This window comes from Molothrus aeneus, chromosome 2 (genome assembly GCF_037042795.1).
Source record: "Molothrus aeneus isolate 106 chromosome 2, BPBGC_Maene_1.0, whole genome shotgun sequence".
Taxonomy (NCBI): Eukaryota; Metazoa; Chordata; class Aves; order Passeriformes; family Icteridae; genus Molothrus; species Molothrus aeneus.
In genome coordinates this window covers 102,481,433-102,503,582 of record NC_089647.1, presented here as the reverse complement: position 1 = coordinate 102,503,582, position 22,150 = coordinate 102,481,433, and the positions used below count along the sequence as shown (strand labels likewise).

General features: G+C 37.7%; 1 protein-coding gene across 8 annotated transcripts in view; it reads right to left on the bottom strand.

Moving 5' to 3' along the window:
- Positions 1–22,150, bottom strand: part of CNKSR2 (connector enhancer of kinase suppressor of Ras 2) — a 207,655-nt gene that overhangs the window by 119,569 nt on the left and 65,936 nt on the right. For all 8 annotated transcript variants that reach the window (XM_066545420.1, XM_066545422.1, XM_066545421.1 and 5 more), the window contains exons 5-6: positions 12,563–12,604; positions 2,736–2,855 (exon numbers count right to left, since the gene is read on the bottom strand). In XM_066545420.1, coding sequence (XP_066401517.1) covers positions 2,736–2,855; positions 12,563–12,604 — 162 coding nt within the window. The remainder of the gene's footprint in view (positions 1–2,735; positions 2,856–12,562; positions 12,605–22,150) is intronic.

The window sequence follows — 22,150 nt, the reverse complement described above, 5'->3', positions numbered from 1 at the left end:
GTACACAAAAGGTTCTCTACATCACACCCTAACAGCATTTTCTGCTTGCCAGGATTAGTTGCTTGAAAGGTTATTTAGCCAGAGATGTTAGCTAGTTTTAGTATCTATGAGACATGGTAACAGATTTACTTGATCCTTCTTCATTCAGGTATTAGTCTGAACATTTACATTTACCTCTGACAAATACTTACGTTTCCACACGAAAAGACCAAACACAGTGAAGGAACTATTTGTGCTGATTAAAATATCCTGATCATGCCAATCTTCTTTAAGTTGTAAAAGCTTCAAGCATTTTCTTAACTCCGTCATATATTTACCATGAGTTTAGGGAAACAGCATTGTTTTCCAATTGTTTCAACACCAACAGCATTGTTTACAATGCTTTTAACTTCCTTCTCATGTCCTTTGCTTTTTCTCTCCCAGATTTACTTTAGCTTCTTAGCTATTGAATTTGAGATGGTAGATGTTCTGTTTATGATAGGTGACAAAAAAATCTTCCCAGTTAGCAGTCATCCTTGCCTTTTTTCGTCTGCCTGAAGTCCTTCTGTTTTTATACAACATTTTATTTGGTGATTGGTAAAGCCAGCACAGAACTGTAATGTGGATCAAAAATCTGGAAACAGGAAAGTTGACAATAAACCATTTTTCCAGCTCCATCATTGCACAAATCCTGGAAGAAGGTCCAGAAATGATTGAGCTTCACATTTATCCCAGCATTTCTGATGTGCACAGAATATTCACAACTCCAAGCTCCACCACCAGTTCTTAAACTGACACCCTCAGCACTCAGTGGGGCAGGTATTAGTTTACAAAGCAAACGGAAGCCCAAGAACCCAAAAGCATATAAATCACCAGGAAGCATATGACACAGGTGATCTGTTGGCCAGACTGGCATGGCTCCGAAGGGAAGGGGACGATTTTCACTCTCCCGGCGCGAATCCACATCCTTGGTGCCTGCTCTGGAGAGCTTACAATCTACAGGAGAGGCACAAGGCCCAGGCAACACAATAGTGGCACGCAGGCAAGGGTGAGGGGAAAAAAACATGACTGTGTCAAAATGGCATTGTATCCTTCTACAGCTTGTATACTGCATGGTTGCTATTTTCCTTTCTTAAAAAAATACATATAATTATTTTTCTATGACAATGACATCAGGACCCTGCTAAATTGGTTCACAAATACATAAAAAGAAAAAATCCTGCCTTGAAGAGCTTCCAGTTTAAACAGACAAGACAGACAAAGGGTGTAAAACAGAGGCACAGGGTGGGAAAGAGATTCTCTCATCAGCTACCCAGCAGGAACAGACCCATGAAACACACTCTTAGTTACAAAAATACCATTCAACATTTCTTGGTCCCTGGGAGTTCATACCAACCTACACGAAGACTTAAATGAAGGGGAAAAAAAGAAAAAAAAAACAAAAAAACAAACAGCCACAAGACAAAGGAAAAAAAAATCAAGTTCAGATAAAAATGGACAGCACTCATAAAAGGGTGACCAAGAGAAAGAGGAAGATCTCATTACAATAGAAGAAAGTGTTTCAAAAGGCTGACTGCAGTGGTTCAAAAGGTTGACTACAGGGGAAAGGGAGGGAAAGAGAGGGAGCAGAGAATCCATGAGAAGCTAAAATCCTGAAGGACAAGTTTAAAATGGATTCAGATAAAAAAGAAAGCCAGAAGTGGAAGGGAAAACAAACTACAGACTAAAACAAAGAATGGGGCCATATTTACTCATCCAAGCTTTTGGGGTTTTTCTCATATTTTAATTGCAATTTTCCAAAAGAATGGAAAATTAATTTAGTGTACAATTGCTCAAAATAACTTGGCATACCAACTTTGCCAAGAAAAACAAATGAACCCAAAACCCAGCAACAACCAACCACCCAAAAACCAAAATATTCTCCAAAACTGCAACAACCAGACAACTTCAAAAACCTGCTGCAAAGAGTATGGCAGTCCTCCTTCAAGACTATTCAAGAATATAGAACAAGAATAAGCTTGGGCAGAAGTTGCAAAAGCTATTTCTCTAGACAAAAAAAATTTAACTGTATTCTGAACATCTTTTCTACCTCCAAAAATTATGGGAACAGATATTATTAAAGATGTAAAGTCATACATCTGGACTTGTTACCAGTGTTGGTTTTTTCCATGCAGCGGGTGTTGGATACTTGAGTAAACAAGAGATCAATGGTCAGCTCTTGAACAAAAAACACAGGATGGCTGCATTAAGAGCCTTCACAAGCACCTGATTAAGAATGCAGAATTCTTGCAGTAAAATTCAATGAGTTACTTATCAGCAGTGCTATGAAGCCCTGGAATAACTTATAAAATAGCTTTGTATCCCCGAGATACTATGAAACATTTTCCAGAATCTGACAGGTTTTGTGCATAAGCCCACGCAAACTTCTTGGTTGAGTTGATCTCAGTAATTTAAGTCCCTTCTGACTTCAAGATCCTAGAACAATCTGAACCATTTTTCAGAAGCTGGTATAAATGGCAAGAATTTCTTACTCATTTCTCCCTGCTCACTAAACTCCGCATACTTCAGTCAGCTTTACAAAATCCCTTCCTGTTGGCCCAGCTGAGAAACCAAACTAGCAAAAGGAATCAAACTGTTTCCAAACTTAAAAATAGAAAAGGCTAAAATGTCCTATTTATTTTCATATATACAACTTATTTTAAAACCATCACTTTCTCATCCTGGATGATGGGTTTGATTAACTGCGTACTTCTTACCAGCCCTTCACTTGGCTTGATGTTTGTAAGCTGGATCACCTCGAGATGGGCAGACTGGGAAACCAGTGGATCAGAAGAGAGTGAGATAATGTGATCACAGACTCCAGAGAGAGTTTTACACTAGGAAAGAAAAAAGAAAAAGTCACAATAAGCAGACCACTGCTAACTATTTGAACGTCAATATACAGTTGAAATCACCATGTTTCTCAAGTTCATACAAGGCAGAGGGGGAAAGGCCTCAGGCAGCAACACAATATGAAATACATAATCTGTGATGACCCTGAACTAACAGCACCAGACCAGGGAAGAACAGGAGGCCAATGCTTTTGTATCTGAGCAGAGACAAAGAGGGGCTCCCCCACACTCTCAGGGATAGATGCCCTGCTCAGGCACACAGGGAATGTGTAGCGAGCCCCAGCTCCCACCCTACCCACATCTTTTGCAAAGACAGTAAGTGTCTCAAAGCCCACTGATTTCCATTGAATGTGCAGCTGTTCAGCACAGATGAAAATCAGGCTCTTGATGATGACAGGTAACTCCCATTAACTCCAAAGTTCTATACTAATAAAACATGCTAATTGTCCTTGGACTGTGTTTCCCATGTTCTACAGCTGCCAAACATGATTTACTGTTGCAGACATGAAGATTACAATAAAGCACCACTTCACAATGGGATAACTCTTAAATCAGTTATAGTTGGCAGCCTCTGCAGCAAGACAGAAAAAAAATTCTACAAAGGCTGAAACTGTGAAATTGGTACTGTTTCATCTCCTGATCTCTCACTCTCTGAACAACCTCTTCTAAGAAGCAGGAAAGCTGTGAGGCTTTCCTATCATTCTCTGTAAGAAAGTGATTTTTGAGAGTTTCAATGTTTTCTAGGAAGTCCCATTTCACCAACTTTAAATTATTTCCCTATTCAGATTTCCAATCCATCTTTTGTCAGCAAATTCAGGGATTAGGAGATTCTTCTGGTCCCAAAACTGTGGGCACCTCCAAAAGCAATTAAAAAACAGCTTAACTCCTCTGAAATTCCAAAGATGAAAGCTAACCAGTCTTCTCAAATGACTGAAACACAACTGCACACAACAGTTGTTCCAATCAATCTTCCAAGATCCCAAAGTACAGTTCTTACAGTAAAAACATCTGCAACAATGCTATGGAAACATGATGTAAAACCAGATATAACCTCCTGCCAAATCACCATTTTAATTTCAAATTGTAAACCACAAATACCTTGTGTAAAAAGGAAAATTTTAAAAAAGTGATTAAAATCAAACAAACAAACAAAACATCAAAAAAAAACCCCCAAAAAACCAACCAAACAAAAGGGAAAAAAAAAAAAGAAAAAACCAAACCCCACAAAAAAAATCAAACAAAAAACACCAACCAATGATAGTGACATCTTAATCCTATTACAGACCAGTACACTCTTCTCCTCTTTAAAGTATTTAAAAACAGGTGAAAGTTTAGGCTTATGTAAAAATTGCTTATTTTATTGAGCAATAATGTTTCAGGGTGAATAAGTAAATCAGAATCAAATGGAAAATGTAACAAAATTTATAATACCAACATGACCTTCTTCCAGAAAAAATACTACCTTCAACCCCAGTGACATACACCACCCTTCTACTTTTTCATGATGGAGAATCATTACTGAACAGAAGACATCAATAAATATATAAAATGAGGTTAAGAATGGTTTGTGCCTCATCTGAACTACAAAAAAGTGAAAAAGAGAACTTTATTGAAATTTGGGCTTCTTTAATGGCTTTTGGACACATGAAAATTGCTTTGAGCAGACATTTTTAAAAGGTAAAATTATAATAAATTATATAATAAAAATGAAAGCTTAGATTTGTGTTAATTTGTGTTTTTAAATACAGTGTTGGCATGTTATTTCTACTTCCATCTTGGAACTGCACTGACAATTATTGAAAATTGCTTAAAAAATTACAGAGCACTCAGCTATTTCTGCAAAGTGAAGAGACTCACATCATAAATTATTCTCTGCAGATGAAAATGGAGTTTTTCATATCTGTTTAGACTTGTATTCATCCACCTATTCTTCCTAATAATCTCCTCTAAACCCATTAAATGTATGGAGTTATTAGCAATTTCAGAAAAGCTTCTATTTGTAGTGAATAAATTTTTTTTCTCCATTTTTCAACTGTTGCATTGCAGAGAGATGCCAAAATACACAGAAAAGGAGTGTTCCTACCACCTAAGACAAGGTATGGCATTTCACAGATGTGGCTCCTTATTAAAGAACACGTTCCCAGCTGCCTTGACAGATGATGGGGAAAGGAGAGGAGTTGGGCGAGTCCAGGATGTGGCATGGAGCGGAAGCCTAAGCTGAGATGCATTAAATAGTCCTGTGGAACAGCTGCACCTCTGCCCCCCATGAGAGGGGTTCAGGCAGTCTACACAGCAATGCCTATGGGGATCAGCATTCCAGTACAGTTAATTGGTTGCAATCATAAAAAAAGATGGTGTGAATATTCCTCAAGAGGAGCTCTGGGAATATTAGGTGCCAAAATCACCGAGCTGCTAGGATAAAAAAATCTGCCATATGCTTCAATGCATTTCTAAAAGACTATTGCCTTTTGGGTCTCACAGCTTCCTTATATATTCCCACTGCAGTCCAACATTAATTAATTATGGGGATAATGCAGCACATTATCCCTATAAACTACTATATATTTAAATATTTTCATTAAATATTCCTTGGTTAAAGAGCTGAACTATAAGCAGGATCAGGTATCTATTTGGCGTATGTTTCAGTCTCAAGCTGCTCCGAGTGAAATACAGTTGGATATTAGGAAAAGGTTTTTTACAGAAAGAGTGATAAAGTACTGGAATGCTCTGCCTGGGGAGGTGGTGGAGTCACCATCCCTGGAAGTGTTAAAAAAAAGAGACTGGATATGGCACTCAGTGCCATGGTTTGGTCGAGGTGTTAGGGCACGGGTTGGACTTGATGATCTTTCAGGTCTCTTCCAACCTAGTCATTCTGTGATTCTGTAAAGACAAATTTTCGTTAACTCTGAACTTGTCCAGAGAGAGCCAGGACAGCAAGCAGCACACACCTACACTGCAGATATTCTCTGCCCACTGCAAAGGCAGGGTATGTAAGCCCTCACTGGAAACATGCCCAAAGGCTGACACAGGCAAAATTATGCATGTTTTTCCTTGCCTTTACTCTCAGGAATCTCTGATTCACAATTTGTGTTGATAGCATGCTAATCAATCAGCTACAAACAAAACAGTCTGTTCGCCATGAAGGTGCTTCCTTCCCATTATCATCCATATGGAAAAAGACCTTGGACCCATTCAGTGGATCAGGTCCTTCCAAGGCAAAGATGTTGCCACATGGCAAAGCACTCAAACATTGCACTTCTTCCACTCATTTTGTTCCTAATGATTTTTGAGCACATTATTTTTCAGCAGAATTATTCAGGACAATCTGGATCATAGACATGTATTTTAGTTCCACTAAAATCAAATGGTAGTCACCTTTTCTCTCAAATTGTCATACCTTTGGAGGCTTTGTAAAACTACACCTCTGATTATGAAAACACTGTTAACAAGATCAGGATCCTTTATCCTTTGCAAGTGTTGACTGCCTGCTGCAATGCAGTATTAGTTACAGTAAGACACACAGGAAGCTGTGAATCCAATTGCTCCCACAAAAATCAGCAGACATTAAAAATCCCCAGCCTTTTTCAAGCTGCACTTAGCTCTCAGTGTGCAAGGTATCTGCACATAGAGAAAGGATTTGTCCAGACCAAAAAAAAAAAAAGCAGGTTAGAAAAGATTAACTGACAGAAACCAACAGATAATTACATTTTCTCCTGTTGTCACATGGTCCCTGTTCTCACTATGAGCCTTAAAGCAAGGATTTCAGTTCTCTTTTGCAGTAACTCATCAGTGCACTTCAGTAATAAATTCTCCTCTCTATTCAAGTGACACACCTATAATTGCAGATTGAAGCTACACCACAGTCTTTATGTGCAAAGCTAAATGACTCAAAAGAGAACAAAAAATATCACCACATAGCACCTCGTTGTTTGGTAGGAATTCACAGGGAAACATTATTTTTCCCTCAGTAGGCAACTTCTTTATGCCTCAGAGCATGAAGAATGACAGATAATACTTAGTTTCTACCTGTATTTTTGGACTGTAAGGTACCAATTTCTAACAGCTTTTCCACAATTGCTCCTTCTTTCAGCCAGGGGGCTGGGGAGCTAAAGGTGACTGAATTAGATTTGCATCTGCTTTGATTCTCTGTGGCTATTTCAGTTTGTGCAGGGAAAATGTCTGTGTTCTGCATCAGATGATGAACCTATGGACACAGCCTCAGTGGCCTCTCCTCAACCTGTCTATCCATTGTCTGCTCAGCTCAGGCAGCTCTAGGGTGACCAAGCATTTCTGGTCAAGCAAACAGACTCAGGTTTGTCCCTGTCCTTCCTTTTACCCAGGCTAGTGGCCAAGTTTAAATTCTATCTTGCCAAGTATTTGCAATACTGAAACATCCTGGCATAAATATGCTCCCAGGACTGAGGAGAAGAAGAGCACCAGCCTCCCTCATCAGCACCCCACCTATGGCATTACAGTGAGGAACAGGATACCAGGAAGACATATGGACTTTCCAGACTAACAGTAAGAAAAAAATGTCTGGGTAATGTTAAGCTTAGTCTGCTAGTTTAGCTAGTAGCAGCTGTCCAAGATGAATGAAGTCTAATTAATTAACTTAAGCCAAACCAAATCATTATTAACCAATTAATTTTAGTCCAAAACAATTGCTATATTGTACAGAACACATCAGTAACTCCAGCAGTCTTAAAACCAAGTGGGCCTGAACATGCACTGATGCATACATAAAGTTTAAATAGTAAACCACATCTGCTTTTGGCTGCAAAAAGACGTTTCTATTAAACTGAAGCTTGTTCAGTTCAATTTACAAGGTATAGGCTCTTGAAAGGCAGAAAGTGGTTACATTTTCTTTTTTTTTAAGACTATAAAATGATACCTTTGACAATGTATTTTTAGTCCATTATACTCCTATAACAAATATTCAAATATAGTGGGCAGGAGCAAATTATCATCACTGTGGTTTCAATAAGGCTCTTGGAAAAAGAGAACATTCTGATCCATTGCTTGTTTCTCTTTTTTAAATCTTTAAATTTGCATAGCTCATTTGCTTTTGAAAAAACTTCTGAGTATTAGCTTCCCTCTGCAGATCACTTTCTACAGTTTTTCAACTCAAAAAAATTGCATTTTCTGTTTGCAGGACATGCAGTCTAACTTTTAAAAAGGGAAATTCCTTAAGAAAAGTGTCTTTTTTTCTTATGGAATTAAACTAACAAAGTTAAAAGAAAAATTATGAAAAATTTTCAGTTAAAACTTACTGTTAATCTGACTGAAGCCGGGCCTCTACTTTCTATAATTAGTTCTTCTAGCTTTGCTCTTCTTTTAATACTCTACTGCTTCACGTGGATTAATCTGAACTGGGTATTTCCACCAAATACAGCCTTGAACAGCTGGATGGAATCAATGAATTATTTTTCAAGTATTTTAAAACTCCAGTCAGAATTTTGCAAAGATCAACATATAATTCCCCAAATAAGCAGATATAAACTGATAGCCTTTTAAGTTGAGCAATTTTCTAAATACTTTATCATCTCAAGTTAAATCAATATAAAGATTCTAAATATGAACTAGCAAGAGCATAGTAATTTTCAATTTTGAAGCCAGCTCCACAACTATGGCTTATCCTTCCCTATTTAGACCCTATGTAATACTAAACCTGGTCTTCTTTAAGATACTAAAAAAATTAATATTTTTACTGCCATCTACTTCTGTTAGTATTATTTTCTAGTGCTATTTCATTTCTGTTTATATCAAGAAATTATGACTAGTATTATTTAACTATTTATTACATTGCTTACTTAGAGGAAGCTACCCTTGAAAAAACATACTGAGAAACGAGGCAGCAGAAATCCAAAGCATTTCTCCTTATTCATGAACATTTCAGAAATTTAATGAGCAGAACCCAACACATTATTTCTGTGGGTTTTATGCTTCTTATTCCACAGAAACCAAGTGTTTCTGAGAAGGAAGTCACAGAAAAAAAACCCAAAAGTTTAAGAAATGTAGGTGTCCTTAAATAACTTTTTCAACACTAGGACAAAACATTACAGAAGAGACATTTTTTTCCCTAGACACACTTTGAAACTCCATTTAGAAGAAATAAACAAGTTCAAGTAGGTAATTGCATCTTACAACTTCATAATTATTCAATCAGACCTTTTTCATTCAGATACATTTTATATGTTTACTTGAATAACATAGATTCATTTCCTGCCTAACCTAATACCATAAGTGATAATCAAAATACTTTTTAAAAGCATTTGAAACTCATATTGCTTGGAGCAAACAAAAATATTTCTTCCCTGAATATAAGCTGAAGCTATAAAGTTCCGTGTCTCCAAAACACCATTTCTTAAAAAGCAAATCCTGAAAAGCTAATGTATGAATACTTTAAGCGACACTGAAACATGCTGTCTGTGGACAAGACAATTCTGCCACCTCCACATGTCACACACTGTCACCTCTGAAGGAAAGAGGGCATTCATGTGCTTTTAAAAAAAATTAGTGCTGTTAGAATACGAGCACATTAACTGTTTTTTGGCCTCCCTAATTAAAGCAAACTAGTCAGTCATTTATTTGAGATTCTTGCCTACTTCACCATGCTTTGGAGGAAGCTGTTGTCATCTTATTGCAGGGGTGCCATACTGTTGTCTCCTTATCACAGAAGTTCCACAACCTCTTGGTGTTTCTCGTGGGCAGCTTCTCAGAGCACTCAAAGCAGCCACTGACTCCAGTTCCCTTCTCAGCCAGCCACCCCACTCTTTTATAGCTCTCTTCTTCTCATTGGTTACAGCTGTGGCCTTTAAAGTCAGGTCTGTTCCTAATCTTTCACAATTGGCCCAGCTGCAATTCCTTAGGGGTAAGATTACTCTCTACACTACCTTTATTTTCTTATATTCTATCCCCCTAGAGGAAGTCATGAAGACTCAGCATGGGTTAACTTTGGAGGTTTCCTTGTGTGTAATTCATTAGCCAAGGATGGTCCCTGCTGTGCCCATACATTCTCTTGTTCCCCAGTTTGGCATAGGCTCACTACAAGGGAAACAGGGCAGCATCCCCACAGGAGATCTGTGCTTATAAAGCTCCAGCCCTTGATCCACAGCATGAGTCAAAAAAAAAAAAAAAAAAAACAACCAAAAAACAACCCCCTTTTCATTCCATGGACAATGGAGATGTTCAACCCAGAACACAACAATCTACTACTCTGATCAACAGTCTGCTCCTAAGGTGGTAAATATCTTGGTGTCCTAACAAGTAAGAGTACACAACTGTCCTTTAAGTCTTTTTTTTATTTATTTCTGTAGCTCTAGATCAATTTTACTTATGTAAGAAGGCTCTCTTAAAATTTGGCTTCAATCTTAAGTAAGAATACCAATGTTGTTGCAATAAGGATTTCCTTATGCTAATTGCATGAAATGCTAATTGATTGTTAGCAATATCCTTTCACTTTTTGAAAAAAACTTGTTTCCTTGTGTCATGAAGAGAAAGTGGTACATGAAATTACATGGGATGAGCCCACAGCTTTGAATTCAACTTCTTGTCTAAGTCAGCTCAGCAAACACAGCTCTATGCTTGTATCTGATCATTCAAAGGCAGCTGGATGGGATGCTGGTCAAACATCACGTCAGACAGGAAATGGACTCTGAAAATGGACTTGGAATGGTGTGATCTTGGAATTTAAGAAAAGAGAATTTACTTTCTCTCCTACAATATCTGTGCACATGTCCTCTCAATCTTTCCTATTTCTCCCAGTATTTCTAACTCAAGGTTCCTTCAGTGCCTTTCTCACAATTTACTGCTGTTCTTTTTGTATCAGAGAAACTCATTTTCACTGTTGGATTGCTCCCTTCAGATTGTCTAATGGGCTAAACCCCTGACACCTTTGTCTATCTTCCAAGGAAAAGGCTTAGAGGGAATTGTGACTGCTTTCAATTCCAATTCTTCCATCAACCTTTTCACCTGCACATGTAAAAAACTACCTTCAAACTGAAAATATGATGAGGATCTTCTATGTGCCTACTATGATTTCAAATGCCATAATTTATTTATTTAGTCACAGATTTACCTCTTTTACCAATTGCTTTTGGTCAGCCTTTCCCCCATCAAATCCCACTGATCAGCTGATACGCACCATGGTCAGAAATGCTCCAAGTTACATGTAATCCATACAGTTGTGTTTAATCCTTACAGGGTCATTTTTAACCCACAGCTTCATTAAGGTATTCAAGGCTCTGTTTGTGCTCATATTTCCTTTCAAGCTTGAGCAGTGATCACAGAAGGTACCTTTATACCTATGTCCACCTGTGACCACAATGAAGCTACTGCAGACTAAAGAAATAAACCTACAAGAGTCTGAATGATGTAAATTAACTTTTGAAACCTGTCTCAATTTTGTGTACTCATGTATCCTGAATTAACCCTTCTCAGTTTCTTCAAAACTGTCTGTTAATGACTGTATAAAGTGATGTTTCCTCAGTCCTGAATTCTGGCACTACCTTTACAATCCTTTCTGCCAATTTGTAAAAGGTATATAGCGTATATAGAAGATTTCAGAATTCTCAGCTCTTACAGCAGACAGCAAGCATGCTTTGAAAACCAAGCTATTTATATAAGTTTCAAACTCATAGCACTTCAATTTCTGCCAAGATTATGTAATAAAAGATTTTATTACTTAAATACTTGCAGAGGTTGACCTAGTGTAGATGATGATATCAGCCTCACTAAATTTGCTAATTCTTTATGTCTCACACCTGAAAAATGTCAATGAAACTTAAAAATACAAGGAGACTTTTTATTCCACATCATTGTGATACCAAAGCATCAAAAGCTTACAGGATTCAGCCTGCCAAGCATTTCATACAGGTACACTATGAATAAAATAAATAACAGAAAAAGAAGTATTTCAACTGGGAAGATCACTTAAAGAAACTCAGTATTTTCTGGCTTAAGCTCTAAGAATAAGAACAGTAAGATATCAAAACCTACCTGAATGTGAAATAAATTAAACTAATTCATTACTCACCCTTAAAGAGATTATCTTCACTTCTGACTTTTAGAAACAAGCTGTGGGTTAATACTCACTAAAGCTCATTCACAACTTGAAACACAATTTAATACCCAAAATTTGGGTGCAGCTCTCAGACAAGGTTTACTCAAGCTTTTCACACTCTATACACCAGCCTTTTAAACTCATCATGTTTTCTGATGCCCTGATAACTTTTATCTGCTTTATTTACTGTAAATAGCACTAAAGATTCTCGGAAGAGACTATTGTATTTATGCTCAGAATTCAAAAGGAAACATTGAATTAATTTTCCTATAATTAGGCTATCTCCTGGCTCCTATGAGGAATAAAGCTGTTTAAATTAAGCTATATCACTAACACAAACATAAATTATTTCATAGAAGCATAGCAACCATCCCTCTCTCAAAAAACTGCCTTTTTAAAACATCACTCTTCTAATCATGGTTTACAAATAACAGATGGGCCTGAGCCAGACAAACACAAACTGTTTCAAAGCTCCTGAACTGCTCACAAGTAGTTCCATAAATTCACTCAGTCATGCTCAGTCTAGTTAGTTATCAAACTGGCACTGCATACAAAAAGTACAAAACACACAGCTCTAAAATTCTATGTGGTCTATACAAACTTGGTTATGAGAAATCCAAATGGTACTCACCACATGAAGAATTTTGTTCTCTGTTTCATATACTGTGCAATCCTGAAAAAGGAAAGCAGAAAAAGCAGGTTAAATTGGTCCTTCCTTCCCATTTTCCCTTCCTTTACTTACCCTTAAAGGAACTGAACCAAATTGAAAAGTCTTTAAGATTAAACAAAATATTTCAAAGACTTAGAATTGAAAGAAAGTGTGAAGTTACCACTTAAAGGAAATGAGATACTGGTAAATGCTTATATCTATTCACTAGCTCTAGTTGTTTCCTTCCTTGAGACAGACAACACTCTCCCCACTTTACATGCCTTTGGCATGTACCAGTTAGGTACATGTCTACCACCCAAGTGCCTTGCAGCAGCCATCCCTGAGCATGGACAAAAATTACCTCCTTCAATGGTCCCACTGGAAAACAGAGATACCAGCAACAGTCCTAAGTAACTGAGATGAACAATTCTAGCTGAGCTGAACTGACATTTTTGCACACTGCTGAAGAAGGGAAGGAGAGCCTTGGTGGAGGGGGAAGAGGAGTTGATTGTTTATAACACACCCTGACAAGAGGGAAGAGAAACACCTCACGCAAAGCTCTCCCATTAAACCTGAGGCACACCCAGCCTGCTGGGACCGTGGGTACATTCTCGTTAGCTCTTACACCATGTGAGGCAGCTTCCATAAGCAACACCAACAGATGGGGGCTGGGACTGCAAAGGTTTTTCTGACAGGCCAGAATCTCAGTGGATATAAGGAAATAGAATTCCCAAGGCAGAGAGCACACAGAATACAATCAATATTGGTGAAAGAACCACTCTTGAGTTCATTCAGGTGCTGTAACTTTGTGGCAATTAGTGCAAGCTCTGTTTGGAACAGATGCTTTATATCCTATCTAACAAACCACATGAAAGATGTGACTAAATTTTCATGTTTAAAGTCGCATTTCAAAATCAGTTTATCCTGCTAGAAAACCAACTTTTTTATATGCAACTGTTTAAAAAAAAAAAAAAAAGAAATTTTAATTCTTTGAACACTTTCAGTGTTACTCAGGCAAGAAAAGCCAATGTGTCCTTAAGCTTTATATAAAGTCATGTATGCAGAAGTAGCACGTTGATTGGGAAGCATTTTCCCAATAACAGCTGCTGGCATTCAGGAAACATTTGCCAGTAAGTTTAGCCGGAAAGAAAATCTAACACATTTAATTATATGCAGACATCAATGAAGTATTTGCAATCTTAGTAGCAAAACACACATTTCATTGTTTTATGTGGGAGGGCATGTAACATTTTCAATCTGGATACATCTATTTTCTGCATGGTTACTTATGAATCATTTTGTAAAAATAGCAGGAAGAGATTGCAACATTTATATTAAAGAAAAAAGTGCTTTCCAGCAGACATAATTTCATTGGTAATAAGGAGAGTTTACTATAAGTTTAAACACAGTTTAAAGAGGATACTGTTTGAGAAGTCTCACTGCTGAGGGAAGAAAAATTTAATTTCAAATGCCGTAGGGGTTTATTACAAACAAGAAAGCAGTGAATAACAGACAAATATTGCTAAATCCTTGAACTGAAAACTCCCCCACAATCATGAAGGAAGCTAAAGAAATACGCTTTCTTCTGGCAAACCAAGACTATATATAAGAAAATTAAAATACTTCTGAATCCACAAAAGATAGTAAAACAAGTGAAAACTTCTCAGGCATCCAGTCTATGAATAGATTCACCCTAAATCTTCCCTCCTCAACACACCATTCCCTACAAATCCAGGGTTTGAGTAAAAGAATTGCTAAATAAGTTCATCACATAGCAACAACAGATTGTTGATACTACATCTTCACAGGCAAGAGAAAAGTTCAAGAAACCATAAAAGATAGAAAAACTGGAGGACAGCAGATGCAATGCTTAGGTAAAAAAAAAAAAAAAAACCATCCAAAATACATTTTTTCTATACATGAATGACACCAAACTAAACATAATTCAAGCATGAGCTCTGGGAAATGTGCAGGAATGGCAAGAACCATGATGGCAATCCAGAGCAGCCCTGAAGTCTAGGATTCAAAGAAACGTAGGAAAAGGTCACCAAGCTGATCCCTGAGGCTTGTTTCCACTTCCTGCAGCCGTCCCTAGAGAGAAGGCTGAGACTGCTTCTGAACAACCCCAGCAGCAAAAGCCACATGCCACCTTCTGTCACAGGGAACGGTTTATTTCCCCTTTGCTGCCTTGTGCTTTGTCTTTAAGCAAGAGCTGAAGAGAACTGTGCCCACCCTCCACAAACACCCCTTGGGTTTACTGCTTTTTACTGGGGGCTTCTACCATTTACAGTTATTGCTTTTTTATACCCATTTTATCTCACCTAAAAGAGCTGAAAGCACTTGAGAACTATAAAAAGTCTCTAACTATGCAATTAGAAATAAATTTTTATTCTTAGTAGCAATACCACCCACACCTGGAGAATGTCTTTTTCTTCCATACAAGCCCATGTCTTACTCCTTAAAGGTTTTCTTTAATATCTGTTTAACTAGAGTACCAAAATATTGCAATTAAGGTAAGAAACAGATCATATGCAAGTTTAACATCAACTTCTTTCCTACTTTAGAAAAGCAAGAACACACACAAAATTCTGCAACCAAGCTTTACTCCTACACAAGCTAAAAATTTGCTATTCACTTAGTTAAACCAATACTGCGATTATCCCTGAACTGAAAGGCACAGTTAAAGCAAAGAGGAGATGTATTATTTCTACTTGTTTATTCTCTGAACTTTGAATATATATTCACTGCCATACTGTAAGTATACCTAGGCTATGTGATCTTCTAACCAACAAAACTAACTTTCAGAAAATAACCTTACAGTGTTTCAGCTAATTGTGGATTATTTTCTAAAACATTAATGACACACATTGTTAATAAAGCAAAAAAAGAAGTTGTGCTAATTTACATTTCCTTAAGATATAGTCAAATACTGGCATCAGTAGTTTAAGGGAGAAAAATGGCAGAGCATCATCCACAAGAAAAAGGAGAGATTTAAAAGGGAAATATGATGGAACAACTTTATGACTAATATCAGATCTTCATGGTCACTCTTTCCAGCTCTGCCTCGTGCACAAAAATGGCAAAATGGAACTTTGTCATACAGCTGGAACTATCCTAAAAAAAGAGAAACAAGAGCTCCAATATGGAAGGAAAGAAAAAAAAGCAATAAGGGAGGAAGATAAGAGCAGCAATAACAAACCACACAAATCAAGGAGCAGGCTCTTCTCCATCTTCAATCCCAGTACAATTTCAAAACCTAATTTTAGGACTAGCAAGACCTACACCACACTGTAACTGAGAGGAATAGCTTATTTCTTCCAGAAGTTCTGACCTTCACAACCTTCACGTGGTCTCTACAAAAAAAAATTTAAATTATATCTGCACAGATCCTACCATAATGTCATAAGGAATAATTGCTGAGGATGTTTATATTAAACTCACTGAATCAGACAGCACTAACTGGTGACAACACTGCAAAATGTACACATTTTACCCATCCCACCCCAGACACTGCTGGAACAAATCAGATGTGAGACAACATATATCAAATACAAATACCTGTGGACTTTTTTTTCCAAAGCAGTGTTTATGATGCTTTATTTTTCCTTTTTTTTTCCTTCTATCCTCAGTATTAGCACCTTCTTTTTAAACATTTGTTTTAGTATCTCACTGAAGTGGGGAATGGGTCAGCTAATTACACTAGTACTTTCCTTACTCTTTGTTTTCTTGTCACACACATTGATTAAGTCTCAACTCAACTCAAAATGTGAAGAACTGAGATAAAGACAACCTGCCAACTTACCCTACTGCTCCCATGTCCCACAGATAAAAAATATTCATGCACTTCTTCAGTACTATATCTGTGGGATAAATATTCTGCAGAAAATATTTCTATTTTTGCATCTATATGATTTGGTTTACAAGTTCAAGTTGGCAACCTGTCAAATTACCTATTGCAATTACCTGTCAAACACTTCTCTCAGGATACTTGCAGGCTATAATCTTAAAACTTTCCATCATTATTACCACTACTACAACTATTATTATTATTCATGGTTTTGCCATGTATTCCAGGCAGCTGATGCACTGCACTCTTCTTGGCAGTCTTAAGTTCCTGTCAACTCCATAACTTTACTTCAGAATAAAATTATGCTAGTTCAGAAAAAGAAATATATACACAGAAATAGCTAATGGATTTTTAAAAAGGAGAAATGCAGAAATATAGGCATTAAATCTTTCACCAACATTTCAGCATTTCTAGTAAACCTTACATCAGAGTATCCAGAGATGGAGTGGGCTCCTTTCATTATATTTGCTTGTTCAGCAGAATGCCTTAGTTGCTCATGTACATGTAGTCATCCTAATTTATTTTCTCCTATAAGGCAAGGCAAATTCCTAGGCAAAACTGATATAGAACCAGACTACATGATTTTCAGGAACAAAATGTCAACATTTTCAGGTAACATATTAATCCAAAAATGTCCTTTTTAAATGCATATGATAGTAGCATTGCCTAAAAAGGCAGGCTGTGTGATCGATTCAACTGGAGCAACTTGTGAAGAGCAAGAGCTTGCCATGAAATCATCAATTCTCTGGGTAGCTTTTATGATGCTTGTGGTGGAGCTTCTTCACTTATTTCCTCATTTCTTTTTCCCTACGGTCCAACTGAATTTACAGGAAGCTAATTATGATTAACAAAGTGATTAAGATTTTTAATATATGTTTATGTTTATGCATGTGAATATTGCACTGTTTTTTTCAGTATGTGGCAGATCAAAACGTAGGTAATTGTGTTAGGAACACCATTTAAAAGTAGTAGTAAAATTACCAGGAAAATGCATGAGAAATCCCATTCATCTTCCATATCTAGTTTCAAGAGGGCTAGATTTTACATACTGCTTAAAAACATGTCAAATAGAATTGTTGTCACCATTTTTTTTAAGTTATGCAAAATATTCTAAGCTATGCAGCTCCAGTTTTCTATTTGTAACAAAAATAATGAATTACATGATTGCTTAAAAGGGGGTTCACTCTCATAAATCGCCAAACCTTTGCCACAAAACCCTCTTGAGCAATGTAGTCATTTGCTGGAATTAAATCAAAGAATCCTTTACATCCCTTTGCTTCTCAAATTGATTAACACTGTAACTGAATACTTTAATAGCAGTGTAAGTCAAATGGATGATCTGTTGGTCTTGCTACTTAGCAACAATAAAAAATAATTAACTTGTGAATGCCCAGATCATAACTTCCAGCCCCTTCAGTCTCAGTAGTGCAAAATAAGTTGTTCTGGCTCCAAGGTGCCTGTTCGAGTGTCACTGGCTCTAGGGAATTCATGCCATTGGCTCTAGAATGGCTAATTTGGTTTGAATTCTGCCCAATTCAGCAAAAGCAAGAGAGCCACAAGACTGAGTTTTGCTGAAGTCATCGCTGAAGATCTTCACAAAAGTTCTCAACAATAATGATGACAAAGTCTAAAGCTTGGCCAACACATGAAGGTGGCAGAAGTTTTATGACCTTTAGTGTACTTTCATTCATTATTATCCTTATTGCTATTCTCAGACAAAGACACTGGTACATAGTTTCCAAACAGGTAAAAGGGTAAGACAGGTTGAGTTAATTTAGCCTTTTACTAATTAGAAAATACATTGGAAATATGTCTAATTCAGCTGATGGCAGGAATAAACAATGACAGTTTTGAAACAATAGACTTGAATGATATCCTGTAATGGTTTGGGCTGGAAGGGACTTAAAGATCATCTAGTTCCTATACCACTGCCATGAGCAGGGATGCCCCTCACTAGACCAGGTTGCTCAGGGCCCCATTCAGCTTGGCCTTGAACACTGCCAGGGGTGGAGCATCCACAACTCCTCTGGACAACATGTTCCAGTGCCTCACCACCCTTACACTGAAGAATTTCTTCCCAATATCTAATCTAAAACTGGCCTCTTTCAGTTTAAAGCCATTCCCCCTTGTCCTGTCACCACACACCCCTGTGAAAAGTCCCTCTCCAGCTCTTTTGTAGCCCCCTTTAGGCACTGGAAGGCTGCTTATAAGGTGTTCCTGGAGCATTCTCTTTTCCAGGTTCAACAACTCACTTAGCCTGTCTTCGTAGCAGAGGGACTCCAGCCCTCTGATCATCTTTGTGATGTCCTCTGGAGTCATTCCAACAGATCCACATCCTTCTTACATGGGGGTCTCAGAGCTGGATGCAGCACCGCAGGTGGAATCTCACCAGAATGCAGCAGAGTGGGGGAATCACCTCCCTCAATCCTCAATCTGCTTTTGAAGAAGCCCAGGCTATGGCTGCCTATGACAAAATGCTGTGTTCTGTAGAGCATGATGATTAGAAAACTGATGGATATTATGGAATCCTGCTTAGATTGTGATTTACAGGCATGTCTGGGTAATTACTGGAATAATAGAAAACAAACTGACAGATACACAGTTCTGTTCAACCCTCTCCTCCAACCCCCCTTCAAAAGTACAAGGAACAAAAAACCTTAAATGCCCCAAAAGCTACAGAAGCTAGTAAGCAGGTAACATTCTCCTCTGGCAACATGCTAAGAAATAAGAGCATGGCGCAGTCAGCCATTTCCTGATGTGCTTTATCACATCTTATATTTTGAGGTCTGGCAGGTTGTTGGATACAAAAGGTAGGGACCTTGGACACTGAAAATTACAAATATTTGGAACAGAGAGAGGGGGAAAGGAAATACTTTTCTTCTGTCTCTTACCTAAATAAAATGCAATAGCAAGCTCCTCCAAGCTATACAACACTCAATGCTTGCACAGGTAACCCTTAGCTGCTGCCACATGAAATGAATTTTTAAAATTACACAGACACTGTTAAAATTTGCGCTGTATTTCTATGTAACCATCCCAAAATATGCTATTTCCATGACTTTCTTTCCACTGGGCTGCTCAAAAAGTCTCCCATTATGGCTGCTTCAACTGCAACAGTCCCAGGGAGCTCTATCCTCAACTCTCCCCTTTTCTGCAACCTCTTCCCTATTGCTCAGCAGCCTCCTAAAATCATGCTGCTTTAATTATCATCTCTGTGTGGATGAGTCACAGATCTTTCAGCCCTTCTGTTCACATTCACAGTTCAGAATCTCCTTCTGGATATTTGCCACCAGCCCTTACACAGGATGCTGATGAGCTGCAATCACGTTTCTTCCCAAACACACCCTGTTCCCCCTTTCTTTCCCTATCTCTGTCAACAGCTCCACCACCTTATGTCCCACAAGCTCACAACCCGGGTGCCATTTTCAACTCCTCTTTGCTTCCCACACAAATCCTGTCGATTTTATTCCCACTGCCGTTCAGAAATATTTGCTTTCTTTCTCATTTATGCTACAGTTATTCAATTCCTGCAGTTTCTTGCCACTGGGTCTATAACATCCTCATTCCATTATAATTAATTCCCTTCCCCTCCACACTAAAGCCAGTAAAGTCATTTGAACCTGCAGGACCCACTCTGTCCTTGCCCACTGGAAATGTGCATAGGAACTGAGAGAGGTGGGAGAAAGCAGAGTGGTGAGCAGGCATCACACTAAGAGGAGAAGGAAAAAATCTCTATTGGGAAAATACAATGCAAGCTAATAAATAAATGCTATAAAAAAGGACATTTCTTATGCAACCTACACACACGCTTCTTGAAGTCTAGAGCCTTTCCCTGAAAATGCAATAAACCTGCAGAACTCTAAGTTCATAACCCCTGTGTACAAAATAATAGCAATTACTCAGCTTACTGAGTACAAAGAATTGCTTTAATTTTATTTAAACAATCTGTGTGGAGTGGCACCTATCACCATAGTAACAGAATACTTCATGTAGAAATTTAATACAACTTACATAAATCACCCACAGACCAAGCAACTATTGGGAAAGATTGCTTGCTGGATTAAGAGAGATGCAATAGGTACACTAAGCTCTTTTATTCTGTCTTTCTGAAGTAATTTTCCATTTCCAATTATTTCTCCTTTCTGTAAAAGACATCATGTTGCTTTCCTTAGGGATATGGTCACATATTAATTCTTACTTTGCATGGAGAGAGTTACACCTCTTCCTTTTTTCTAAAATGAGCCAGCACACTATTCAGTCAGAAACCACAGCCAGCATTTCAGCACCAACTAAAATCACTGATACTTGCTCATATATGCTTCAGAATCCAAGTGCTTACATAGTCTAAGTCAAATTTCAGCTGTTCAGATGATTTCTCTACTTGGTGACATTCTCATAGGCAAAAAAAATCCACTGAAATTATCAACAGATGAGAGATAGGAACTGAGGAAAAAATCGTACATCCAAAGGAAAAAAAACAAACTCAAGACACTTCCCACCTCTAAATAAGCCTCATGCATCCATGTTTTATTATTGGCATGCAAAATAGAGCTTGTAGCACGATGTATTGTGCAGTTCTTAAGTTTTCAATGTCACTTCCGTGACAATTTAGAGGCAAGTAACTTCTTAATTTTTCAGTTCTGCTTTTCCTCTAGTAGTGTCATGGTAAATAATCCTGGTTTGAAAATACAACTGCAGCAAAATATTGCATGTTTTATATTTTTATAGGTGGTTATTTTGCCATTAGAAAAAATTAAATTATTTGAACAGAAAAAAAGTACTGATCTTCAGGTAGATGGCATTCCAGGCTTAGCTACAACTTCAATGTTTCATATTGGATCATCTCAAATGTATGTATATGTAATGGATTTAAGCAAACAAACACATACATAGTCCTGAAATAAAGAAAGACACTACACTCATTTATGCTTAAGGCTCTTACTGGTTCCTTGGCAACACATGGTTTCTGTAACTCACCGTACTGAACTGGAATTTGCTTCACTGTACCTGGTAACAGAGACTGCTCTGCCCCTGGGAAAGGAGATCAGTGTCTGAAGTAATAGAAATGCAGAGTCTCACGCTTCGCATCTACTGATATGACCAACACAACACATCCTCATTAATCATGGAAGTTACCATGTATAAAGAATTCCACAGTAAGCGTGGCATATCCTGTGTGCCTCACACAGATGGAGACTGTGATGCCACTCAGTGTGCACAGACACAGTAAAGCCTTGTAAAGAAAGCTTTTGTTTAAAGGAAACATGAGATACAAAACCACATTTTCTCTCCTATCTACACTTTATCTCAGTTTTCACCAACTTTCTGCGTGTGGTTCCATGAGTGGGTTCCATAGTCCCTGACTCCTTCACTGTCACCTTGAGTCACTCAAGCTCCATTTCTTAGAAAAATTTAACAGCTGCATTGGTTTACTAACATATGCCCTGTCAAAAAGTCTTCTGCTTTGTGTTTCACTTTTCCCCCATGTTCAGATACTGTCAATCATTAATCTGGAAGAAAAGTAAGCAAAAAAATTAAAAAAGCCTAAAAGTAACAAAATAAGCCAATACCAATTTTTGCTTTCTGGTCACTAAGGTTTTTACCTACTAAGCAACCTTGAGTATTTTGGTGGTTTTTTGTTTTGGTTTTTGGTTTTTTTCCCTTCTATCCCCTAGGAAAAGAAATTACTTTCTCTGAGAATGGAAAAGAAAACAAATTCACTT